The sequence below is a fragment of the Typopeltis vanoorti genome, chromosome 1 (assembly GCF_054136105.1).
Source record: "Typopeltis vanoorti isolate ZY-2024b chromosome 1, IOZ_Tvanoo_1.0, whole genome shotgun sequence".
NCBI classification, from domain to species: domain Eukaryota; kingdom Metazoa; phylum Arthropoda; class Arachnida; order Uropygi; family Thelyphonidae; genus Typopeltis; species Typopeltis vanoorti.
This window is the reverse complement of record NC_143549.1, coordinates 141,102,578-141,119,494: the sequence shown is the minus strand read 5'-3', so window position 1 is coordinate 141,119,494 and position 16,917 is coordinate 141,102,578. Positions and strand designations below refer to the sequence as shown.

Sequence of the window (16,917 nt, the reverse complement as noted above, 5' to 3'; positions counted from 1 at the left end):
AGTATTTGTAACACACTTTCCTATTGCACTTCCAAACCACGAACCCTCCCTCATCCCTCTAGTAATAAAACTCTCTTTCCAAGATGAAATATCCCAATAAAATTATCATTAAGCACCTACACTATGTCTTTCACATCAGTCACTCCACTCCCATTTGCATCTAACAATGTCACTCTTCCACAACCCTTTCTCCTCCTACTGGCCACATAATGAGACCATTCCTTTGGATTTTCCTTGTATTGCAGGCTGGTCTCTTCTCATATTCAAGTTTGCTTTCCTTACCATACTAGTCAATTTCCAAATTTGAGTCATATTTCTCATGTAAGTGTCATCTGTCACTTCCTTATACTTTTTCCATAATCTCCTTTTCATTTGCAGTTTCCATTTAATATTATTAGTCATCCACTTCACACTAAATAATGTTCTCGTTTTCACTTGAGGTATACAACTTGTGATTGCTGTTAATAAATTTACTAGTTCCCATGCACTGGTGATATCTCACCCTTCCAGTTTTCTCCAGAACTGGATGATATCTCATCCAGTTCTACAGTCAAGTCCTTTGATGCCAGGACTAAATTCAAACCTTCCTGGAAAGTGTACAAAAGCCATGTGAGGAAGAAAGTGAAAAGGAGATTAGTGGTGAACAAGTGAAATGCGTTGCCAGAGTGGATGGTGAGGGTTTGAAAACTGTCTTCAAGGCAAGGTATGATACTTATTGCAATATGTAAGTGTTCAACCTCTGTGTCTTCCTACTCCATAAAGGTTTGGAAGTAATACAAATATCCTTTAACCACAATGTAAGTCAATTCAAATCCTCCTTCAGAATCTTACTCCTCAGCAAAGTTATATGAGACTTTAGGGGACTGTGCCCCAGTATATCCAACAGTTACCAGATGGGTGGCTAAGTTTAAAACTGGGCATCCTGAGACAACAGATGCCCCAAGGTCAGGAAGACCTCACAGCAATCACACATGAAAACATCAAAGCAATGCATGTCATGATCCTTGATAATACACAATACCAGCCAAAAATAATGCAAAGACTCTGAAATATCCAAGGAATGAGTTTGGGTCATTATCCACCAACATCTGTGCATGCAGAAGCTCTCAGTGAAATGGGTCCATAAATGTTTGAATGCCAACCAAAAGAGAGAATGTGTGCTGTCATCTCAAGGGATTTGGGTCATTTTGAGAAATCAGGTGCAACGTTTTTGACTCAGATTGTGACTGTTGACAAAACATGGCTTCATCACTATGACCCAGAGACCAAACAAGAGTCAATGGAGTAGAGACAAAAAAAAAAAAAAAAGTTCTCCACAGCCAAAGAAGTACCGAACTCAAAGTTAACAGGGAAGTTCTTGCCACTGTCTTTTAGGATATGGATGGTGTAATCCTTAACAAGTACCTCGAAAGAGGTGAAACTGTTACAACAGCATATTCAAGAACTCTGAAGGAACTGAAGGAGGTACTGAAGCAAAACTGCCACAGGAAATTGAGCACAGGTGTGTTGCTTTTGCAGAACAATGCAATTTCTCACACAACTCAACAGACAATACACAACTTGGACTTTCAATGTCTGCCTCACCTACCCTATTTTGCCAGAGCTCACCCCATCTGACTACTTCCTATTCCCAAATTTAAAATAAAAACAGTTGAAAGGAACAACCTTTACCACAGATGACAGAGTCATATCTGCAGTTGAGGACTGGTTTGTGAAACAAGGGAAAGACTTTTTTCTCAGAGGATTGCAAATGATCAGCAACAGCATTGTAACATGTGTATAACACTTTGTGGGGAATATGTAGAATAATGTGTAGGTTACCTGGTTCTGCCTCAATTCCTTCATATTGGAAGTTTTTCCACTTGGTTATACTATAAATTAATGATGCCAAGAAATTATATATTCTTGTCCTTTCTTTTAGTGTTACGCGGTGATCAGCATTCATTTTAGAAATTATGGACTTTACAACCGTGTTATAAATAACTCTTTTAATATCCCGACGTTTCAATCTTCATATCAAGATCATCATCTGGAGCATATATAAATATGCTCCAGATGATGGAGCATATTTGTATATGCTCCATCATCTTCCATAATTCCTTCATGGTGATTATCACAACTTTTAAATTTAAACATAAGTTTCTGTGGTTTAGCAGTTCTATGGGAAGTTTTTGGTATTATAAAATAAATAAGGAGTATTTTAAGTGCTTATTTTTATCAAGCTCCTTATTTATATGATAATGTGGTCACCATACTGAAAACTTCCCACAGATTATCATAACTTTTCAGCACACCCTCATAAAATTGTAGATATAATGTCTTAACCATAATTAAAAGTGCATGCATTAAATCATTTTAATATAGAGAAGTTATGCATGCACTTCTCTATCTTAAAATGATTTAATGAAGCTTAATAAATTTAAGCTTTTCTATTTTCTACATTTGCATAGTTAGAAAAAACAACTGAAATTTAATTTTCGCACAATAATTTGAAAGTTAAATTTAAAGTGAAAGTTCTTCTATGCACTTGCACTTCAGTACACATCGCTTTATATCAAAGGAAAACAAGCAATGCCAAGTCATCATGCTACTTTATTGAAATATTTAGTTTTCAGAAAAAATATACTGTGTTCTTAAGCAATTAATAATAATACAATTTTTTTTTTACCTTGTGATCAAGAAGTCGTGATGAAAAGAGGTGATTAGTGTTATGTTTTTCAAGGTTCTCTCCAGCATATGCAACCATGTTCAGATCAGGAAAATCTCGATTTAAGTCTACACCATTTGCATTTTTTCTTCCTGCTAACCAGTCCTGGCCGCCACTCTGTTTTCATAAAGACATTTCTCATATTAATAAATTACTTTCAATAGTGTACTATAAAATTTATCATATAGTAATCTATTAGCAAATATCTAAATTCATTATTCAAATCTTGGTTAGTCAATATTATGTAAAAGACTTTTGACCTGGATGAAGGAGTGGGATTGTAATTTTAATATTAATAAGTGCAAAGGGTTGAGTTTTGAAGTGCTGAAATATAAAGCTGTGTACTATATTGATGGTGCTGTGCTGCAGGAAGTGGATGAGATTCAAGATTTGGAAGTGATGGTTAACAGCTGACTGAAGTTTAGAGGGCATATTGCAAGTGTTGCAAAGATTGAACATCGCAGTCCCACTATGATACAAAGTACGGTAACATGTAGGAATAAGGAGGTTTTTGTGTCACTGTATAAAGCAATAGTCAGACTACACTTGGACTAATGTGCTCAGATTTGGTCACCTAAGTTTTCACTGTGATGTGAAAACATTGGAGAGATCCACAGCTGAGTAACAAAGTCAATATCAGGACTCTGTAAAGTTGGCTATGGAGAGAGGTTGAAGGAATGTGGATTGCAGTTTGGGGGATGTAAAGAAAAGAGGTGATAAGATACAGATGTTTAAGTTAGTAAGGGAATTTTACTGAATTAATCCAGAGAAGATTATGAAAAAGAGTAGAAGGCAAGAAGGAAAGAACCAGAAGCCATCTCTGGAAGTTATAAAAGAGTGTGGTGAAGAAGTGTGTGAGGAGTAAATTTTTTACGTGGAAAATTGTGAATGAATTTACACACACACACACACTTCTGGTTCTTTCCTTCTTGCCTGGAATAGGTTATTTACGCAGGGAATGTTAAGGATTTTAAGAATTCAGTATGATAAATATGTTGTCAATCGAATGAATCTCCCATGATGAGTCTGCTGACTCCATGTAATAATAATAATATTTATATCCAATGTATATCAATATAAGAATCTGCATACACTGAAAGAAACATTCATTTTACAAATGAACCCTTATTTGCTTCTATGTTTAATATTATATTATATTATTATTAACATTGGATTTTAAACAAATCAAAAAACTCATCTGGGAGGTCCACACTCTCATGCAAAATTATCATCAAACAAATGCCTGAAATCAATTCACAGTTTCAGCACATGCACACACACGCTACATGTTCAGCCAACGCATTCCACTCATCAATTGCCCTGTATGCAACAAATTTTCTCATCGTCCCCTTGCTCACACTCGCTTTATACAGCTTCCGTGGATGGCCTCTTGTTCTACCCTTGTCTCCCTCTATTGTATGAAAAATAAAAATCTCCTCCACATTAATTTGGTATAATTAATGTGGAGGTGATTTTTATTATACCCCCCCCCTACAAACTTATACATCTCAATCATACCCCTCTCTCCTCCTATTCACAAAGTTCTGTAAGGTATATTCTCTCAATCTGTCTTCATATCCCTCATTCCATAGACCAGGAACTGATTATTGAACCTTCTCTGGACTCTCTATATATTGCCATTATTTGTGCGGTGCAATCGATAACGGGGCCTCTTGTGCTGATTTGTACGAGTCTGACTAGTGTGAGGATACCATGTACAGTGGTACATGGCATCGTCACACTAAATTCCCCCTCATCATGACAAGAATTGTCATGATGAGGGGGAATATTTATATGGGCTTTTTCAATTGAATGTGAATTAGCCAATCTCAAACAGTGGTAGCAGGGTTTTTTCTTTAGGAAACTCGGGTTTTTCATTCTGCATACAGACAAATCGGCCTTCAGAATGCAAGCAATTTATTATTAAAACACTTAAGGAATAGAACAACGTAGTTAAGAATATAAATTAAATTAAACTTTAATAAATATTTTCCGATATTTCGGCAACGTCACATTGCCATTTTCTAAAGGAACTTACAAAAAAGTTACGTGCATGTAGGCACTACAACACAGAAACTGGGAATGAAGAGATGAAGCTATTGTTCTCCTAACAGTCCTGATGGTGCCCTCTAGCGGACTAAGTAGGTGTTCTTGGCCGTTGGGCTCAAGGTCTGCTGATGTAAGCCTCCCAAATTTGGGGCAGTCGCATACACCCAAATTTGTTGAGGTTTGGAGCATTTCTTAGGGCTCAGGCTGATTCCATAAAGAGTCCTTCAAATTTGTATTTGCTACAGTGTATCACTGTAGCTTTCTTCCATCGTATTCTGTGGCGTGTATCCAGAGCATGGTCCGCAAGCCTAGAATGACTGTATTTGTGAAAACGGATGTAGTCCTTGTGTTCCGAAATTCTGATATTCGCTGTCCTGCCTGTTTGGCCAAAGTAAGACAGTTTACAACTGCAAGGGACCTGGTAAACACCAGGTAGGTCTAGGGGAAGTGGTTGGTCTTTAGTTGAGCGGATAAGGGATGCCAATTTTCTGTAAGGTTTGTAACAGGATTTTGGTAATCTTTTCCGAGGTGCCTCGGATGTAGGGAATGGTGATGGATTTAGAGTAATCTTTTTTGTGGAGGGGGAGGAGGGGGCTGTGGTTTGTAGGTTTTAATATTTTTTGGATTTTTTTGGGGGAGTATCCATTGGCTGAGAAAGTGTTGAGGATGTGATTTAGTTCAGTGTTTAGGGCCAAGTCGTTTGAACAGATTAGTTTAGCCCTGTTGTATAGTGTTTTCACTACTCCATATTGTTGTGAGGGGGGGGGGGATTGTTGGTGAATGTATCTGCCTGTATGGGTGGGTTTTCTGTAAACTGAGAAAACCAAGGATCCATTAGCAAGCACAAGCAAGCAATTTACAGACAAAAATACTGTTGGTGATGGTGATGATGGGTGGAAGATAGTGTTGATGGTAATAGTAATGTCATAGTAGGAGAATTAAGTAGTAGTAGTAGTAGTGGAGAGGGTGAGCTGTACTTAGATATATGAGCTGTATTATATAATAATAATATATAGCCTGATCAAGGCCATATACAAGAGAACCATAACATCATTGCTTCTACATACCAAAGTCCTCTCATGCATCACAATGCATGAGAGGACTTTGGTATGATGTTTTGCAATTTTAGCAATGTGACCCCCCCCCCCCCCCTAAACTCCAAGTCTCTGTCCACCATCACTCCCACATCTCTTCTACCTCCTTCAAAATTTCCCCATTAATTGCATACTCTGCATTCTAACCTTATCTTCCAAATTTCAAGTCCTTGCATTTTGCAACATTAAAATGCTAACTCCACTCACTTGTCCACTCATATAGTCTATTGAGATCCTCCTTCAAGGACACAACCTCTGTTCGACTTCTCATAGTTCTTCCTAACTTTGCATCAACAGCAAACAGCTGCATATCTCCAGTTAAACCTATCCCACTATCATTAACATACAAGCTAAACAATAATGGATCCAAGAGTGATCCCCTGCAGTACTCTGCTAGTGACCGTCTTTTGAGATACCACTCCATTCATACACAATCTGCTGATACCTTTCTGACAGCCAATCAGCTATCCAACTCACTATTCAGTCTCTTATCAAATCCCATCCATTTTAACTGAGTTACCAGGTATCAACACTTGTTTTGTGGTAATCTGTCAAAGGCCTTTGAAAAATCCAAGTATACCACTGTATATGCATTACCCTTATCCAGTGAATTTGTCACCTTGTTGTAAGAACATAAGGGGGATTGCTAAAACGTGATTCCCCCCCCCTCTCCCTTTAACAAACCCATGCTGACTATCATAGAGAACACTGCTATTATCAACTGAATTCTGAATCATAGTCCTCACCAAAGTTTCTAACACCTTAACAACAACTCCAGACAAACACTTGTGAAGTGGGACAATTTTTCTCATGTTCCACTCCCTTGGGATCTGCACCCCATTACAAGACTCATATTAAACAGGTGTGCCATGGGAACATTAATTCCCTATAGCATTTCTTACAAACATGTGGTGATATACTGTGAAATCCTAATGCATTATTATTATCAAGTATGTGTAATTTAGGTTTAGGAAACGTAGTTCTAATGTTGAATTTCTGAAGCATTTTGGCTAGTTTTGGGGAGAGAGAGAGCTGATGCATGGTAATGAAATAAAAAGATTAATAAATTTCTCTCTGTCCACTGCTCAACTGCTTTTGAAGATTCTTCTCCACCAAGAGCTTTTATTTTGTTACCATACATCAGCTCTCTCTCTCTCCAAAACTAGAGAAAAATGCTTCAGAAATTCAACATTAGAACTTGCTTCACTATGTTTCCTAAACTTCGCTCCATACTAAGCAGACCTAAAATGAAACATCTTCCTACTCAGTATCCAGGAGTCTACAAGATTTTGTGTGATTGTGGAAAACCATACTACGGCCAGACAGCTAAATCCATCCTTTTACGCATGGAAGAACACCAAAGAGACATTTCCTACAACAGAACCAGGGACAGTGCTCTCTAGCCACGTTCTCTTCTCTATCAACTCGGATGAAGGCCACCAACACCTCGTAGACTGGCCACAAACTTCTAATATCCATGTGTGCTATGATGAACTTGAAAGAAGAATAACTGAATCTAGAGAAATATCGCTTGATTCATCTCATATTAATAACAGCCTTAGCTACAATATTTCTGATGCACACATTGCCATTGTCCAATACTGGCACACTCGTGTCAGCTCATGCACATAGTCAACTTCAGTTGGAACTCAAGCACGCATTCCTGTTTTTAAATGTACTTGTGTGTTTTATACTAGATCTGTTAATGTATTTTATCATGTCTCTGTTATTTTTTATTTAATTCTTTGCCTGTGATACCTGAAGAAGTTTAATTTCAACGAAACTAGTCGTATCTTAACATTAAACTTTTCTTTCTCGGTATAGAGTCATTTAAATTCATTTTTATATACATTTTCTATCGAGTAAATTATGATCAATAATATATATATCAAAAGAACTCACTAGGATTTTTCTTAACTGCAACTAATGATTATTGCCAGCATTCATCTTATGTTGCCTCCACAATGCTTGCTTCCAAAATTCATGCTTAATTCCGTAATTCAGGTATTTTCTTCTACCTTGCGTAGCGTTTTCATCTTTATGCATTTTAGACTAGGCAGATTTTTATTATATATCACGCTTACATGTGAGAGATTTCATCTCCTATAACAAGTTGATGCTGTGTGTGTGTGTGTGTGTGTGTGTGTACAGAGGCTCAAGAGAGAAAGAATTTGAGCATGAGACTTGTGGTTTTGTCTTGAATCACAATAGTACGGTTTTTTTTTTTTTTTGTGCTGTTGCCATACTTGGTGAGACGAAGCATGTAGGTATCTATTGGTGTATGTATTGGCTTCCTAAAGATAGAAATCTACATGCTTCGTCTCACCACTACCCCCCCCCCCAATCAAAAATTAGGAATTATTTCCACACTAGCTCATCGGGCGAGATCCTTGTTGTCAAAAGAAGAGGAACTTCAACATGAACTTAATTACCTCAAAAGGACTTTCTTAAATAATGGTTATTCTCCTAAAAGTATCTATAATCATCTTAGTGTATGTAATCAACAAAGTAATGAAGACAACTCAAACCCCACAGCCTACATCTCCTTATCGTATATAAGTTCTCTTTCTCCTAAACTGCTGAAAATCCTGAAGAAATTTAATGTTAAAACATATTTCTCCACCTTACCAAAACTCTGATCTTGCCTCAGTCAACCTAAAGTAAAACACAACCTTCTTCAGTTCCCAGGAGTGTACAAAATCATTTGCAGTTGTAGCAAACCATATTATGGGCCAGCCAGAAAAGTCCATCTCTCTCCGCCTAGAAAAACATCACTGTGACATTTCTTACAACAGAACCCATGCTAGCGACCAATCCAGCCACGTTTTATTCTCTGCTATTATCAATGTCGAGGGATGACAACATCAAATAGACTGGAACGTAAATTCAAACACCCATAAATGCTCCGATGAATTAGAGATGTATCTTGGAATCCAAAGAAATAGCTCTTGACCCTGCCCATCTAAACAGCAATCTCAGTTACAGCCTACCCGATTCACATAGCACTGTAATCCAGTTTTGGCGTCATGATATCATTCACATGCAAAGTGCTTAACGCAGGACTCCATTTCAAACACAACTACTACTTGTTCTAAACTCTGTGCCTGTTAAAGTACAATATATTTTTAAGATGTTGTTTACTTCCGATGAAACTAGTAGTGAAACCTTATTAAATCTCTTATATTTTTTCTCGATGTTTAAGTCATTTAATAATTATAAACATGACATTAAACCGAGTCAATCACTCTGTAAATATATATATATACAGGGTGTTCGGGATAAATTTGACATATTTATAATTAATTATATTTTTCCGTAAGTTACATGTATTAACACACACTTCTCTTCATTTAAAAGTTTGGACCCTTCTTCATTCATATACAAGATGTCAGAAAGGATGGATAGCTGGAACCCACCTGAATCATGGAAGAGAATAACTTGTATCATGATGATTCGTGCCCGCCATCAAAATAAGGATATTACGACTGCTGCCCAATGCTCCCTGAATACAGTAAAAACAATCAGGCATGAACTAGAGACTTGCAATGGTGACTACGAGGATGTAGCAAGAAGAAAGATCCCTAGCAGACGATCTGATTGCGTTTGTACAGCAGAATTCCTCGCAAATCTGCAGGAACAGGTGTTGAAGAACCCTGGCATTGGAATTCGGGCTTTGTTCGTGGAGTTGCTAACTGTAGTCAAGCCCTGGATAACAAGGGTAGCCAATGGTAGGCCGTATGTATGGCAGCAGGATTCGGCCCCTTGCCACACCTCTGGGAAAAGTCAAAAATGGTTGTCTGAAAATTTCTACGACTTCACCAGTCCAAATGTTTGGCCTCCAAACTCCCCAGACCTTAACCCCATGGATTATTTTGTATGGGGCGCAGTTGAAAAAGACACCAATCGCACTTCCAGTAATACAAAAGCCCAGTTAATGGATAAAATTAAAACAGTTTTTGCGGCCCTTCCCAGGGAGACTGTAGCATCAGCTTGTTCGAGGTTCCGAAGCAGAATTGAAGCTGTGATCGATGCTAATGGTGGTTATTTTGAGTAAATCTTGTTGATAGTATTGTAATTAACTCTGCCTGTAATGTTTTTTTGTCAATTCATTAAATTTAATAGATACAAAGAAGATTTTCTTTTTCCTTACGAAACTGTCAAATTTATCCCGAACACCCTGTATATATATATATAGTAGTGGTCAACATGTAGGAGAAGTTATTAGGAGCTAGGATTTACAACTAATATCCATTTTATATATTCACACTCTTTCATACTCAGTTGTACTCACTTGATTCCATGCTTAGCGACCCCGCATGGAATGCAGGGTCGGTACAGCTAAGCATGGAATCAAGCTTATATTCTTGATTAAGCCTATTTCAAAGAAGCATGATAAAATCTACCACTGCCATCAAAATACTGACCCACTACCCTCACCTACTTAGTCCTCTTTAAATAATGGTAAAGGTCTTCACTACCTGGAAGTCCAAGAGTTAATCAGCAACCATGAGTGTGGATTCTATCACTAGTCCTAGAATTCACCTCCTGACTTACATAACTTGCCTCTGAACATGCACCATGACAGATCTGGAGAAATCTCTGCAGTAGCATTTGACATTTTCAGTGTATCTGATTGGACCTGGCATAGAACCTGGCATCGTGCAGATTGGTCACCGGGTTTTCATGGTGATGAGGATATGTTGAAAAGGGTCCAGAGAACATTCACAAAGGTGGTCAGTGGTTTTTGGAATGTGGAGTATGATGACAGATTGAGAGAATGTACGTTGCAGAGTCTCATGAATAGGTGGAAGAGGGAGGATACGATTGAGACATATAAGTTAGTCAGGGGTTGTTATCAGGTTGACATGGAAGAGATTTTTCACAGAATGGGAGAGGGGGAGTAGAACAAGAGGCCATCGCTGGAAACTGTATAAGGAGGATGTGCACAGAGGAGTGGGGAGAAGTTCTTTGCATGGTGAGTGGAATGCATTACCTGAGTGTGTTGTGAATGTAGACACATTGAATCAGTTTAAACCACAGTTGGATGAGCATTGTGTGCAATAGTACCTCCCACGATGAGTCTCTCTGACTCCAAGGAGGTCAGAAGTTAATAATAATAATAATAGACGCCTGTTTAACAAACTGCTGGTCCATGATTTTGCATCTACACTTGGTAATTGAATGGCCAGTTTCCTTTCTGGATATTTTGCATGTCATGGCAGATGGCCTCCTATCTTCAAACTTTCCTATGGCAGAAGTGCTCCAAAACTCTGTGCTTGCAACTCACTTCTTTCTTCTATATGTAAATTACGTTCTCTTATATATCCCATAGTTCTACTGATGACAGTACACCCTCCTACTCATTTTACAAAACCTTGCATTGTGAAACAGTCCAAACTTCACAGTTTCTGTAATCAATGCCTTAAAGTTTGATCTAATGCTATTCTACAGTTGTAGTAAAGGCAATCTTATCAACTTGTTTTGAATGTTGAACCTTGGATGTTAGGAAGGACTGGATCAGATCTTGGCACATGGTTTATAGTAATGTGCTGGAGAAATAACCATGCCCTATTGATTATTGGCTTCCCAACTAAAAAGGTCTGTAAGAATAAGAAAAAGGGTTAGGTAGTGTTACTACACTACCTTACCTTGGTCAATTAATTAGTTTTAAAGAAAAATAAGACAAATAAGTAGAAAAATCAGACATGGAAACAAAGCATTTTGGCTGTATAAAGATTACTTGTTAGGAGATTTACCTATATGCCTTAAAAGAAAGTTCTTTAATATATGCATCATTCCAGTTTTCACCTATGATAGTGAGATACGGGCAACAACTAAAAAAAAGGAAGACAGGTTAGATGTGGGAGAAAGAGCCATGGAGAGAAGAATACTCCACATAACATAAAGGGATTAGAGAGATGACTGGAATAGATTTTGTGAAGTGTTATAAAGCATGTAAATGGAGATGGGCTGGCCATATTAGCACATTGCCAGATGAAAGGTGGATAAAATTACAAAATGAAGAGGTGATATATAAAAGTTTGACACGAGATGGTAGACATTGGCTAAGGATAGGCAGAACTGGAAAGTTAAGGGGGAGCAGGGACCAAGCAGTGGATGGAAAGAGGCTAAAGAAGAAGAAGAAGAAAAAGAAGTGCAACTACATAATGGTTCTGTTAAAATGGAAGTACCAAATTATAACTTAGGAAGCATTTCTGCAATAGTAGTAAATTCAGGACCTGGAAAAAACATTTAGGACTAGAAAACAAGAATGTGAATGTAGAAAGTATTTTTTTAACTTGGGTATAGTTATGTTAAAGATACCAAGCAATTTTAAACCTGGTTTTACTCCATTTTTTCCAAGTAAGCAAACAGACAAAATTTCAAGTTTGCGCCTGCAATGTATGCAAGACTAGCTGATCCCACAGGTAGTGCAAGACCAAGGCAACTCGTGGTAGACGTGGAGCAAGCTCTGATCACTAATCTTAATATTTACCCTTAATGCCAAAACACATCTCCAAGAAAGGGGATGTATGATGTTTTGTATTAAAGGCAAGGGGCCACTACCCAGACCGGTTTCGACCTTTATTGAGGTCTCATCAGTGGGAGCCAGGCTAGAAATACCAAGATTTAGTAATGCAGAGCTTGTAAGTATTTTACCAATGTGTTTTGGCATTAAGGGTAAATATTAAGATTAGTGATCAGATCTTGCTCCACCTTTACCACGAGTTGCCTTGGTCTTGCACTACCTGTGGGATCAGCTAGTCTTGCATAAATTGCAGACGCAAACTTGACATTTTGTCTGTTTGCTTACTTGGAAAAAATGGAGTAAAACCAGGTTTAAAATTGCTTGGTATCTTTAACAAGAATGTGAATGATGATCATATTCTAATAAAAACTAAAGTGACTTTGTTAAGAGAAGATCTCGTATTAGCAATCTGGTTACATATAATATTATAACAAGATTATAACTATAATTATAACACATAACATATAACTATAACAATATTATAACTATAAATGACAAAGAAAAGAATGTATGTTAATACATCTAGATTTTGAAAGGGCTTTTGACAGATTGACACATGGCAGGGTGGTATTTAAACTCAGACAAACAGGTTTGGATAATATCTGGATTCGATAATATTTGGATAGCATGGGCTTGACATCAGATGATGTAATTACAAGGAAAGAATGTGATGGGTATAGTATTTTCAAGCAGGACATAGAGAATATGATGGGAAGAGGAATATGCTGCTGCTGCTGGTGATGATAATAGATAACTAAGCCAAAAAAGAGTAAAAGTGAATCAGGAAGAAAGAGATATAGAAGGTATACATTTCAAGCAATCTAATATAAGACAGAGGACAACAGGAAAATATATACAGTTTGTTACTCCTATAAACTCCAGTGGCATTGTATGGAGATTCTATTATTAAAGGTGTGGTAAACAATAAGATGCACAGTTTGTTAAAAAAAAGAAAAAAAAGGGAGGTGGAATGCTATTGATGATAGAAAAAGAGCATCTCCATACAAGATAGAGATGCCATGGGTGAATAGTGGCAATAATTTTAAGGCAGTAGGATGTGAGACAGAGGTGAATAGAATAAAATACTTAGCTCGATGTTGCTATAAACCTGGTATTGTGGAGGGTAGTGACCATGAAATGCAAAAGGAAATTAGCCAAGCAAATAGAAAAAAGGTAATCATCTTGGGTGATTTTAAATATGGAAATATAGATTGGGATAATGGGATAGCAACCAAAAAGTAAAGAAAATGAATTTCTCAAGTTTTTGAGGGATGACTATCTCAGACAATATATAACAGAGGGGATGCGAGGATTGAAGGACTTGGATTTGTTCATCTTATCAGAGAATGTTATTATAAATGAGGTGCCAAATCTCCTTCCATTTGGTGAGAGTGACTATGAAGTGATTAACTCGGTGGTTGCCAGCCATGTGAGGACTTCTGTGAGAAAGGGAACTACAAGGCTGGTAATTATAAGAAGCTCAGGTGAGAGCTTGTAGCTGTAGCATGGAAGGATGAGTTGGGTGAAAATCAAGAACTATCTAGTAGAAGCAATGTCTAAATGTATTCCAAAGGTCAGATGATTAAATAAGGTAGATGTGAAATGGATGGATGAATGAAGAGAATAAGTTAGCAATACAGAGAAAGAAGACATTATGGAAATGACATAAGTTGAATGGCAATAATCAGTTCCATGAGGAGTACAAAGAATAGGCAAGAAGAGTGACTCGGTTGGTAAGGGTAGCAAAAGTGCAGTATGATCAGTAGTTCACTAATGAAGCCAATAAAACCCCTAGTGAGCGCTTCTGATATGTAGCCAGCAAAAAAAAAAAAATGATATTGATAGGCAGACATTGGAGAATGGTATAAGGAGAACTGCTGCAGAGTATATAGTATTTAATGAGCAGTTCATAAAGGTCTTTCTTCCTTGTGAATGTATCATCATGGAGAGTTTGAGAACAGTGGATGAGGAGGAGACACTGACTGTGAGTAAGTGCCATATAGAAAATTGAGCAAACAATGTTAATAAGGCTGTGGGACTTGATGATATATTATTATTATTATTATTCTGGGCAACTCCAAGGAGTCTACAGACTCATCGAGGGAGGGCCCTACCATCATGTCAAGAACAAATAGTCGACATTCACACAGTATCTATCATACCTCGCCTTGAACTCATTCACAGTCGTAGCAGCAACAACAGACTCTGGCAGCTTATTCCACTCATTCACCACTCTCCAAGTAAAAAACCTAGCTCTAACACCCCTGCTAACCACATTCTTGCCCAGCTTCCATGTATGGCCTCTAGTCCTCCCACCACCAGTCCTATTCTCAAAAATATCTTCTGAATTAATCTTATAGAAACCCTTCAGTAATTTGAATGTCTCAATCATATGACCCCTTTTCCGCCTATCAACCAATTTTTGCAACCCACAAATCTTTAACCTATTCTCATAAGGTTCATTCCACAGACCTGCTATCATCTTGGTCATCTGTCTCTGGATCCTCTCCACCTCCTCCCCATCAAGAAGAAACCCTGGTGCCCATATCTGGGCACAGTAGTCTAGATGGGGTCTTATCAAGGCTCGATACAGAGGAACAATAACTTGTTTGTCTCTGCTTGTTAAAGTATTTTTCAGAAGCCAAGTGATTTGATGAGCTGATTTAGCCACTTTTGCAATGTGCCCCCTAAACTTCAATTCCCTATCCACCAACACTCCCAAATCCCTGGCCTTATCAATCTCCTGGAGTACAGTTCCACCAATGTGATATACTGCTGCTATTCTTTTCACCCCAAAATGCATAACCTTACACTTTGCCACATTAAATTGACATCCATTTTCCCTAGTCCAGTCCTCCAAACTATCCAAATCATCCTGTAAAATTTTGACATCCTGTGCACTCACAATTGCTCTACTCAACTTTGCATCATCAGCAAACAAGTGAATACTTCCTCTCAGATCCTTTCCTATATCATTGATGAACATATTGAAAAGTAGTGGTCCAAGAACAGAGCCCAGCGGCACACCACTAGTCACAAGTCGTCTTTTGAACTCAACTCCTGAATAAATCACTCTCTGGTATCTCTCCATCAACCACCCTCCTATCCATCTCACCAACCCTATATCCATCCCCATCTGCTCCAGTTTACTGATTAGAGTTCCATGTGGTATCCTGTCAAAGGCCTTTGCAAGGTCCAGTAGAATCACTGCAAACCCATTACACCCTTGTTCAGTTCAGCTGTCACTGTGTTATAAAATGTGAGCTTTTATATCATCACATATTTAGAAGGAATGCACCGGGGGGGGGGTTGACATCTGCCTTGGCATATTTGTTTAACATGAGTCTTACATTAGGTCAAGTTCCAAAGGAGTGGAAGGCAGCAAAGATTGCACTGCTTTATAAGGGAGATGAGGTATGGAGAGACTAGTGAGAAAAACAATCCAGAATTGGCTTGACAACAGTGTATTATCTTAGATTAACAGCATTTGCTAAAGGTAGGTCATGGTTTTGTTTGCTTACTTATTACAATAAGGTGAGAGCTTCATTGGACAAGGGAGATGGATACACAGTGGTATACTTAGATTTTGCAAAGACTTTTGATAGATTACCACATTGATAGTCAAACTAAAGCAGATGAGGTTGGATATTAGACTAGTGCACTGAATTGGAGATTGGCCATCTGACAGGTATGAGCAAGTTGTGTATGGGGAGCAATATCCCAGAAGAGGAAAGTCACTAGTGGTGTGCTCAGGAGTCTGTTTTAGGATCATTGCTGTTTAACCTTATGTTAATGATATTAGGGAAGATTTGAATGGAGATATTCAGTTGTTTGTAGATGATGATGCAAAGTTGGAAAGAACTATGAAGAGTAGAACAGACAGACGATTAGACTGAATGAATGGGCAAGGGAGCAGACACCCCCTGCTCCCTTGCCCATTCATTCAGTCTAATCGTCTATCTGTTCTACTCTTCATAGTTCTTTCCAACTTTGCATCATCATCTACAAACAACTGAATATCTCCATTCAAATCTTCCCTAATATCATTAACATAAGGTTAAACAGCAATGATCCTAAAATGATCCTAAGACTGAGCACACCTTACATATTGCAACGTTTTAAAATTTGGAAAACAAAGATGGAGTGTAGAATTTACTCTTGGTGGGGATACATTGTTGGAGGTGGAGGAAATAGGAAATCTTGGGCTGATGGTGAATAAGCATATAAAATTTAGAGGACACATTACCAAAATTGCGAGGACAACGCAACGACTTCTGGCAATGATGCAAAGGACACTGACTTGCATAAATAAGGCAGTAAGCAGATTTTGGTTGCACTGTATAAAACCTTGATTAGACCACATAGAACTACTGTGCAAAGATTTGGTCACCTAGTTTTCAAAAGGATGAAGAGATATTGAAAAGGGTTCACAGGCAATTGGCTATGGTAGTTTCTGGTCTCTGGAATCTTGAGTATGAAGAAGAGTTGAGAAGATTCAATTTGCAGAGTCTAGTGAATGTGATCACTATTTAATGTTG

At 37.9% G+C, this 16,917-nt stretch overlaps 1 protein-coding gene across 1 annotated transcript in view; it reads right to left on the bottom strand.

Moving 5' to 3' along the window:
- The window catches only part of LOC150110484 (carboxypeptidase N catalytic chain-like), a 157,557-nt gene that overhangs the window by 82,807 nt on the left and 57,833 nt on the right, over positions 1-16,917 (bottom strand). Inside the window, exons 4-5 of the mRNA XM_090399553.1 lie at positions 2,669-2,824; positions 503-587 (exon numbers count right to left, since the gene is read on the bottom strand). Of these exons, the coding sequence (XP_090255679.1) occupies positions 503-587; positions 2,669-2,824 (241 nt within the window). The remainder of the gene's footprint in view (positions 1-502; positions 588-2,668; positions 2,825-16,917) is intronic.